Source organism: Ciona intestinalis, unplaced genomic scaffold (genome assembly GCF_000224145.3).
Source record: "Ciona intestinalis unplaced genomic scaffold, KH HT001219.1, whole genome shotgun sequence".
Classification (NCBI taxonomy): domain Eukaryota; kingdom Metazoa; phylum Chordata; class Ascidiacea; order Phlebobranchia; family Cionidae; genus Ciona; species Ciona intestinalis.
In genome coordinates, this window is record NW_004191540.1 from 9,457 (window position 1) to 19,661 (window position 10,205).

The window sequence follows — 10,205 nt, forward strand, 5'->3', positions numbered from 1 at the left end:
TTTAGACATATATATTTGATCAATCGCCAACGAGCGCGATATCACAAAAGCGGATATGAGCAACATTGAGCAGCGCAGTGCATCCAGTTTTAAGGTTTCCAAGGCAAACCATCAGGTGTGAACGGATTAAAAGTTAGTTTTTATAATACCCAATAATACCGTTTTATTTACAGATTCCCGATAATCTGAATCATTTGAATGCCTATAAAATCACACTGGACAGAGACGACGATGACACTGCTGTCCTGGGTAATGGTACCTTTGGCACAGTTCTCCTTTGCTACCATGAACGGTATAACCGTTGTGCAGTTAAATGCATGGAAGCCCGTGATGATTATAACGTAGATAGGTACGTGTAGTACCATATATATATTTTGTAAGAAGCTTATAAGCATTACACAAAGCCATAGAAAACCAAAGTAACACAACTACCTATTATAGGTAAAAAAGCAGATTGGCCGCCATTTTGTGTTCAAAATATAGGAAATTACATACTATTCGGTAAATTTACTGTAAACTGAGACTTAAAAACAAATTCAAAGGCATAAAAGCGTAAAAACGTAGTTAAATCGTTTAAATTTAGAAAAAAATTAAAAACTGGATGTAGAAGGGGTTATTTTGTGACATTTTAGTCATTTAAAATGTAGACTTTTACATTTTTTTCGACAAAAAGTTTTAACGTAAATATAAGGCAAAGCGCAAACAGAACCCAACAAGCTCGTTTAAACCTGTTGAAAAGTCACAGTTTTTGCTCGCTATTGAACACACAATGGCGGCAGTTGGACTACTCGGTGTTTTGAAGACTCTGGTAATATAGAACACTTTCAACTATAAATATTTTGAATATTTAGTGGGCCAAACCTTTAGTATATATATTGAAAAAGTAGGCCAAAATGCACTAATGCTTACTGCGACGAAATTTATACGTTTTTTATTCTGTAGTTCCCTGAAAGAGGTGGGCATCTTTCTGAAGGCCGACCACCCCAACATTGTACGGGTGTATGGAATCACAAGCTGGGTCGGATCATTCGGTATCATCATGGAGTATATGGAGAGAGGGAACCTGTCGGTGCTCATAGAATCAGCGCGTACGCACAAATATCAAATTCCATTTAACCTGTTGGTGCGGATCCTGCTTCAGGTTGCAAACGGGGTGGCGTTTCTGCACAAAATCGGAGAAGACCAGCAGATCGTTCACGGAGATCTGAAACCTTCTAACATCGTGCTGAAGGATGACTTCACCGCAAAAGTGGCCGACTTCGGAGGAGCAACTCTACGTACTTACACCAAAACAGGCGAAATTACGTCACGCGATGCTGAAAACACCGTTCACACGCCACTGTACACCGCTCCCGAGCGACTGAAAGATCTGTATCTGCCAGCTACTAAAGCATCCGATGTTTACAGCTATGGGATGATCATCTACGAATGTCTTAGCGATGCTTCTGCTTGCCGCTTAAAATTCGATAAGAATGTTAGCTTAAGACGGGTAATTATAAATGAAAAGTTTAAGTTACCACGTGATAGAATAGAGAAGAAAAAGAAAGATTGCGGGGAACAACTTCCCAGTCTGCTTTGTCTTGAGCAATGCATGGAAAAGTGCCGCCAGTTCAATAAAGAAAATCGGCAAACAATGATTGTGACTCGTAATCAGCTACAGCTACATTTTGACAAAGTGGCACAAAAAAACGTCTTGAACAGCATTGCTGAGGTTTCCTCTAATCTTGGGTCTTGTACAAAAACTCCTGCATCATCGAGTCAACTGATTTGTCTAAAACACTTGAGCCCACCATCTTTCAGGCCGTCCCATGTTCCGCCGCACGTCTCGGTCAATAAAGAGTTCGTCGAAACCAAACCTTTAATAAAGAGTTCTTCTTTAATCGTCGAAACTACCCTTTTTCAGGAAGGTTTGTACTGATGTTTAGATATAATTGTTAATTTTAATTTTTTCTTATTTTAGGGGAAACCAAACCTTTAATGGCTTTACCACCAACAACAAACAACTCTGTGTTGGATGAAAAGATATTACCGCTCATTAAAGGAGCTGAAACCGCAGTGATATCGGGCCCCAACCCGGAAACAGTCCTCCAAGCGTTAAACAACGCATTGGAAGAAAAAGGAGAATTAGGCACCGTTGAAAGCACTCGTCTTGTTTACGAATTACACCTTCTGTGTCAAAAATTCAACGAAACAGAATCACTCGCCGCTCGTGAGCTGGTCAGGCATTGTGTGAAAAGATGCTTGGGTATCGAGGATAAAAATGTACGAAAGGGCTATCATGACAGCTTCCTCGAGAAACTGTAGGCTGTGGTGTCAATCAACATCATTTCATACAATGCCCTTACTGTCGTGTAGTAATATGTAGACATAGTATATTTGCTTACTGCTAAATATAATCAGTGTGTTTTGCAATGTGTGTAAGATATAACCCAGTAAAGTTAATTAATCATTTGCTTATATATATGCGTATGTGAAAATTAGTTTAGACCCAAATAAACCACGCTTTTAGGCAAAATCCTGCTTTTATTGATTGACACGCTAAAGTTAGACTTGCGTACTTCAGCACAAACAAACACATGCTTACATTAAAGCGCCATTTAGTTGTGTTGTACACAGTTCTAAAACCGCGACAGGTCGAACGTGCAATGTAACTTCTATTGACGAATTGCGGTCTGCACTTCGTTATCGCGTAAAAGTGGCTAACCAATCTTGAAAAGTGTTTTAGTATACTATAGACTATACTGGTTCCGCTTCTTATTTCTTGAAATCTGTTCTTTGTTTACTGGGACGATATCGTGCTCTCAGGAAGAGTATAAAGTAATAAAGAGACTACGAAAATATTTACAAACAGGCTTGGAGTGAAGCCTCGTCCAGCAGATCGAGCACACCACCGCTTACTGGTATCATTGAGGTAGTGAAGGCCCCACCAACATCCCAAAAGAGAATTGTTCGAAGGTCGGGATTTACAATCCGCAAGCTACGCACAAGTCATGCAGACAACATCACCGGAATCAACACGACACATCAACAGCGGACAAATACTGTGAAACAAACAAATGAAAGACCAAAAGAAAAGGCACGGCTGCCCCCGAAACATGTTCCCGTTGCACAACCACCATCAGTGAGCTATACAACATCGGTGTGCTGAAGAGACAATCGTACATGCAACATACTGATATTGAACGTTTTGTATTTGCGCCCTTACCTATAAAGCTATCATATGATTCTAAGTTCCTGAAAAGTAACTATAGACAGCAATGCGTTCTAAAATATTAAATCTTCAAGTTTTTGACTGATAGGTGTACGTATGTAATTGTTGTTGAATAGCCCTCATACCGAATTTTTTCTTTCCACAATGACGGACCCGACTGCGCGTAACGAAGGTTAGCGGCAAGCAAGATGCACTGATTGCAAATTGCCCTCGTGTTTCGTTTTAAAATAAGTTTTCTTGAGAAGAACTAAGTGAAGTTTATTCCCCAGTATGCTGTGTGCTAGTTAAAGTGAGTTCTGGAAATGCTGTTTGCAGTTAGATCAAGTTCGTTTACAACTTTACAGGTATATGCAGCAGCACATGCAGGTTCATAAAATGTGAAAGGCCAAGTAGATAATTAAGTGTATCAAGTTGCATCTATTCAATAAAACGGGTTTACGTCTGATATATCAACAAAAGGTAAGCTTTAATCAACATTATTCTTGAACTGCACATTAGTTTTTTATTTTCAGTTTTTATTTGACACCAAACGTATTACACGCAAATGTATATTCTCTGTTTAGATAATATATATATGATTTGGCATTACTTTTTAGAATATATACGACGTTTTATTACTGCGATAATTTTCCTCGGTACATTATACAGTGTTTCCACGTAGTGTATAGGGATAAATTCTTGTGTATATTCTTACAACTTTTAAGTAGATATCAATCGTAAACTTTGGGCGGCAGATGTACAGAGTACAGTTATGCTTTAACGTACCATATTCAAGCGAAAGCAAGAGCTTATATAAAGTGTAAGTTGTTTTGTAACATCGTTAGGCAAACTCTACCTGCACAAAAACAAGTCGATAAATATAATGGCGAGCCAATCAAAGCGACAAACGTAATGCCAGTCCACTTTTACCAGAATAAATATTACTCTCAGCAAATGTGATTTTATTTGCGTAAAATTTGTGTAACAATTTTTCAAAACTACACAAAACTATTTCGTAACTACAAATGCATCATTACGTGTTCTAAAACTTCAATGAGCTTATTTATCCTTACGCGGCGGGGTAGCGACAGCGGTTAACGTGGGTGTTTTGTATCATACGGGTTAATATAGCTAAATGTCTGATGTATGGTTTTCAACTCTTGCTTAGTTTTATATAATGGTTCGTTAAAGCGTAAAACTCAAAAACATGTTTACCTTATTTTGAATAATTCTAGTAGCACAGGATATTTTTGCTCTAGCTGTCTGCTATATACTTGGTATAGTGATGACTGGTTTGAAATTATAAAATTCATATTGAATAGCTTTATTTTGACGTCACCCTCCTTCGTCTCTACCGTACTTTTTAAATTATTCTTCGCACGATTAAGACAACAGATCGTGAATAAGGCTGTACGCCACACAAAAGTCATTGTTCAACCTTTTATTTGATGGGTCGTCTTTATTCACAGTAATTTAAATTGAAAAAATATTGTTTTTAAAACGCAAAAGAGCGTTACCTTTCCTCAATTTTCGATTTGATCTTCGCACGCAATCATCAGGGTAACACACCATACTTGAATGATACGACACCAGAACACAAAAGATGTTTCTCTATGGGTATTCGCTTGTATTTAAATTCAAATTGAATAAGGTCTTGTTTTGCCACGCTATCCTGTGAGCGTTTCGGTTCGTTTTTTAATTAACCTCCGCATGTTACCGAAACATACCGTGTTTGAACATGTACGGTATACAAAGGGTATTTTTAAGTTTTAGCCCTTTGGTCTTGAGGTGCCGTGGTTACCGCGTTGTAATGCTTAACTACCAAGTGAATCACAATTGTTCAAAAATTGTTAATAATAAACATTCGCCTTTAAAACTTTAAATGAATTGTTTGACGGTTCTTTTCAATTATCATATAAGCAAAATACTACAGGTATAAATACGGGATGTGAAAAGTTTCGATCTCGACTTTAAAAGAGTGGTTGAAACAGGTTTACGTTTAAAAATGGCAGCAGTCCAACCAACGTACAATTGTTCGCTGTTGACACTCATATGCAGTGGGCCGGCGGTGAACCAAGCTTTTATTGCAAGCCGGAAAGCTTTAAACAGCGATATGTCTAAGCTTGGATTCGTCGGTGTCAGCTCAACTTTTGACTGGAAAACAAAAGACCCGGGCCAGTTGCTAAAAGCTGTGGCTCGAGGAATCTTAGGCAATGTGGAGAATGCGTTCGTTCAATCTTTCACTTCTGGGAGTCTAACTGTCGAAGTAGTGACAACGGATAAAGAGGCCGCTGAAGCTCTATTGGATATGTACGAGTCGAAGGAAATGCTAAGAAACCTCAACGCAGCGATAGAAGACTATTCCAGCAAAGTTGATAAGGATCTCGGTAGATTTGATTGTGTGTCCTTGATCAACTACAACGAACGCAATATCGCAAAAAAAGAAGTTGATGAAGTAAAAAAACGAGCTTATTCTTGCTTTCAAATGACACCAAAAAGTTCTAAGGTAATATCTATTTATTGCCTTAACTAACGTATATATCTAATGTTAAATGACATTATTTTTAAGGTGCCCCCGCAGCCGGTATGGGTAAGTCCCTCCGAAATTGACTTAGAAAGAGATGACCGCGTAATTATTGGATGGGGGAGCTTCGGATCTGTTCTCCGCTGCTACTACAAAAAAGAATTTTATTTTAGGGATAATATAAAGAATATATTGCAAAGTTAATTCCTGGTTAGTTTACTAGCTAACTAAGAAGATTTTTTTAAATTGATGACGTCAAAAAATCAATTACGTCACCTATAGCATGATGATGTCGCATGCTGAAAGTTGATTTTTGCTAAAATCTTGCTAAACCTTGAATACCATTTATTACGAATATAAATTTGGGACAGTTTGAACGTGGGTAAAATCATATCTTCATCGAGTAGACTTCACATTTCTGTTCTTTCTCTTCTTCCTTTCCAACATGTCCGAGCCTCTGATGACTCTGTCGTAGGAGTAGAAAAGAAAACAGAACTCACCGTCCAAACACTCGAAGTAGATACATTGTTTGTTTAAATTTTTAAATTCAAAAACCCTATTGTACGTTAAATTGTATAACGACTTTCGCACACATATGAACTACCCGTTACCGCAGTGTATTTATTTGCATTGTATATGCTCATACCGTGGGGTATTTAACTTACCTCTCTTGACGTCATATAGTCCGTGACCGCCAAGAGCACCGATGTTGCGAAATCAAGACCTTCGACGTCGCAACTGCGTCTGATGTCGGCAAAATCTGCTTCTCCACACATTGTGCTGCGCGCACTCATGGCGGACTCGGAAGCAGGGTTTCCATTACGGCAGTACGCCTTGCGGTAAATAACTTAGAATTTACTATATAGCTATAACACCACTGACCTTCGTAAACAATGAGTTCGTATACAATGTTTATATACGGACTTTGAGATTGACTTAGCTTTGTGTAACATGTAAAGGGAGTGTAAGTGAGTACTGTGGGGGAAGATGGGACTCGCGAGGATACGTTTTTGATATTCTTTGAATATTCTTTGTTTACTACCAAATAGGACAAGAAAATAGAGCGAAAAGGTGTCCCATCTTTCCCCAACCTACTTTATATATAAATACAATTTAGTTTTTAAAATACAACTTACTATCTTATTTTCTTCTATTTTTTAGGTCGGAAACCAAGGATGTATCGAACGCTTATGACTTTCTTTCTGCCCTGGAATACCTCAACGGTATAAGTGAGACGCAGAATGTTTCCAATTCGACCTCGAAAACTAACTCCGGTAAATTCACGTCGAAGGCTCAAACAAATTTCATTAACCACTATATTACCTACTGAAAGACAGGACCGCCATTGCAATATTCGTTTTAAAGCATAATAATTATTTTTAGGGCCTTAGGGGTGCAGTATAGATATATGAACTAACGTATTATCCTCTGTTAGCGGGCAACCATAACAGTCGTTAAAACACGGGTGTTTTGTTTCACACATCGAATGTTATTCTTAGTACACTCATACATCGTTAATCTATATATTGAAATTGTATTTTATTACAGTCCAGTATGGTGCGATTGAATCATACGCAGTGATGCATGCCTTTCTACTGAAAGACTCTCAACATTATATTTCTCCACCCCGAAAATATAAATCTTCGATCAACCAGTTGGAACAAACGCTGAAGAGATTGACAGCTCCCGGAAAAAGTGAGCACCATTCTATAAATTTGTTCTGAAATCCTTGTAATTCTTTATTAACTTACCTTTTGGAAGCTGCGGAAAAAAGGTCCACTTTAAGTCTGCAATTGTATGGTTAAACACTTGATCTTTACCATTTGTTAACATAAAAAACACTGTACCAACTATGGCGCACTTGCAGGGGCAGACAGTAGAGTGTCATCTAGTGTATTTCGAACAATGAAACAATACGCAACGAGCGTGATCGGAGCTTGCTTGAATCGTTACAAGAAACACGAAGTTCAGCATTTTAAAAGGTAACTTTCTTATAACGATCTTTATTTAAGGCCTGTATTATACAATGCAATAGATCTGCTCACAAACTGGTTTTGTTACTCATAGAGCAAAGGAGGGAATAACAGACTCTGTAGATGAAAACGAAGGCACCAATGAAGGTGTTGTCACGCCGGTTGAAACAGCCACAAAACAAATCGATGATTCCAGTACCACAGTCAGTGAAACGACTACTGGTTTGAGTCGCCCCTGGTTTACAGGTAGGAATACGCGTACTATCTGCAGTTTACATTATTTAAACGTGTTATTTTAAAAAGCACACCGTCCGCTTTTTTAAGCCATTGTGATTTGTTGTAGTAAAATTCTTTAACCTGAAAGTGTTTAATTATTTGAGAGATGTGATTCATTCGTTTATGCTCTTGGGTGTTTTCGCAGACGATACGAGCACATCAGAAACAGACTCGGCAAGCACTATGTACTCATACGACGTCGAACGTCTCCGACAACTTGCAGCCTCTATTCGAAAAAAAGGAGCAAAAGTAAATCCAAGAGCCAAGAAGACAACTAACGCAAGAGGTATTGTGAGAAGAAAAACTGCGATTCCCGGCCATCAAGCATCGAAGGTAAACCCAATTTAAAACTTTTTTTCAAATATTGGATTTGATGCGTTATGGCTAAGCTAAAACCAAAAACAATTTTGTAAGCTGTTTTTCAACTAGTAACTGCGAACGTTTTTTAATGTCGAAATAGATTGAAAACATACCCACTTTCTTCTTTTCTGTAAGAAGCATACTATACGCCTCTAACTTAAAGCATATCAAGCCCTAATTTTTATACAACACAGGTTCAATTCACACTTCCTAGCAGTAAAGACGGCTCTGAGAGGGCAGACGCCGATTCGGAGATAAAAGAAGACGTCGAAGGAGGTCGAAAAAAGAAGAGCAAGGCTGCTCGCAATCAACATCCAAACAGAATGACTTTTGCTGAGATAAAGACAAATAAGTTGCTTTACACATTTATGAAAAAATATGTCAGCCAATGCGAAAGTGTGGAGGTATACTAACTCTAATAATAATAAAGTTATCACAGTAAAAAATGGCTGGCCATTTAATTCCCATATACATTTAAACCGTAAATGGCAACAAAGTAATATAAATAGCTTATGTTATTTGTATAGACCTACCTTAACTTCTGTTCACCCAGGTTCAAAATGTTCTGCTGATGTACGGGTTATGCGAAGTTCTGATATCAATACCAGCTACTGAACTTACACGAATTAGCGCTTTGTCTTCAGAACTAGTTCGTACATATCTACATTCATCCGGTACGTCTCATTAATCAGACCTAAGCAGTGTAGTATTGCATTTGCCAAATCTTTAGTAACTTCAACAATAACTGCTTTTCGTTCTGTCGTTTACCAAATAGCATATATTTAGTTTACCTGCGTCTTTACCGAAGATGTGTATTAATATGTTGCAAAAACTTTATAAATTGAATGCTAAACACACTTCCAGGTCCAAAACAAGTAGCAATGCCAACCGAGAGGTATGCTCAGCTCATTTCCGAACTTCCTCAGCCGACAGAGCATGCAATCAGAGAGATACAAGAGTATGTTGTACCTACCTTGGACCAGGCTGCTGCCAACTTTTCCCTCGGTTTCAGTACTTTGTTAAAAGTAAGGTTTATACTTCTATCCTTGCTTCTATACCATCAAACCATTCACATCCCCGAAACTTGTGTTACACTCTATGATTTCCATTTACGTTACAATATTCCAACATAAACGAAATATACAAACTCCCAAGTACGAACTCGAATCTTACTATTCAGTCAAAAACTACCCAAAGCTTCTTCTCTTAAAAACGGTCAATTAAAAAAAACACAACACAAAGAAAATGTTTATTTGCGCTATAATTTTCACTAATACATTATAAGGTTCTAACGAAAAAACAACTTAATACTAAAACCTACCCTAAACTCTACGTCTACGATACACTAAAACTGCAATATACTGTACTGGTTTCAATTTGTAAAATAGTAGAGAATAATAGAATTTATTGCAATATGAAGTAACTTTAGGGATTGTGATGTCATAATAGTACATGCGTGTGGAGCATGCTATATGCGTGATTCTTTCGCCATATTTACAACATAAAACCTGTACTATCGTTAATATATTACTTTGGGGTGGACTGTTTACTAAACTAAACCACTCTGCAAATACTGTTTCGGTATGTAACTCATTCGTTTTTAGGAGTATAAACTTGATATACGAAGCGATCTTGGCCAGCATATGAATACAGCAGAGCTGGCATTGCGAACACTGACGCTAAAACCGAGCAGTAAGCGTCGGAGAACGCTGGGCAAGCACTCGGCTCGTCAAACTCCGACTTCAGATCATAAAGTTTCGTTCATTAAATCACTTGTCAAGCGACGGAGGGGGAAATGCCGATTGAATTGCTTCATTTTTATAAATATCTACAGGTTCGAACCTCGTTGTTTTACCACAGGCTACGATCTTTAGTAAATTTC

The 10,205-nt window shown here is 38.0% G+C and overlaps 2 protein-coding genes across 4 annotated transcripts in view; both read left to right on the forward strand.

The window, feature by feature from the left end:
- Positions 1–2,515, forward strand: part of LOC100183375 (receptor-interacting serine/threonine-protein kinase 1) — a 7,309-nt gene extending 4,794 nt beyond the window's left edge. For 2 of the 3 annotated variants that reach the window (XM_026840360.1, XM_026840361.1), the window contains exons 3-5: positions 174–349; positions 943–1,907; positions 1,961–2,515. In XM_026840360.1, coding sequence (XP_026696161.1) covers positions 318–349; positions 943–1,907; positions 1,961–2,304 — 1,341 coding nt within the window. In that variant the 5' untranslated portion in view covers positions 174–317 and the 3' untranslated portion in view covers positions 2,305–2,515. Of the gene's footprint in view, positions 116–173; positions 350–942; positions 1,908–1,960 lie in introns of all 3 variants that reach the window. The other variant, XM_002121219.3, reaches the window with a different exon arrangement.
- Positions 2,516–5,895: 3,380 nt separating this feature from the next.
- Positions 5,896–10,157, forward strand: LOC100178666 (the record flags this gene model as incomplete). Its single annotated transcript, XM_018817268.2, has 11 exons — positions 5,896–6,230; positions 6,399–6,553; positions 6,876–6,988; positions 7,263–7,409; positions 7,582–7,696; positions 7,782–7,933; positions 8,109–8,296; positions 8,518–8,727; positions 8,877–8,997; positions 9,188–9,348; positions 9,928–10,157. Coding segments are annotated over exons 2-11 (1,529 nt in total), but the record flags the coding sequence as incomplete, so codon positions are not given.
- Between the last annotated feature and the right edge of the window lie 48 nt (positions 10,158–10,205).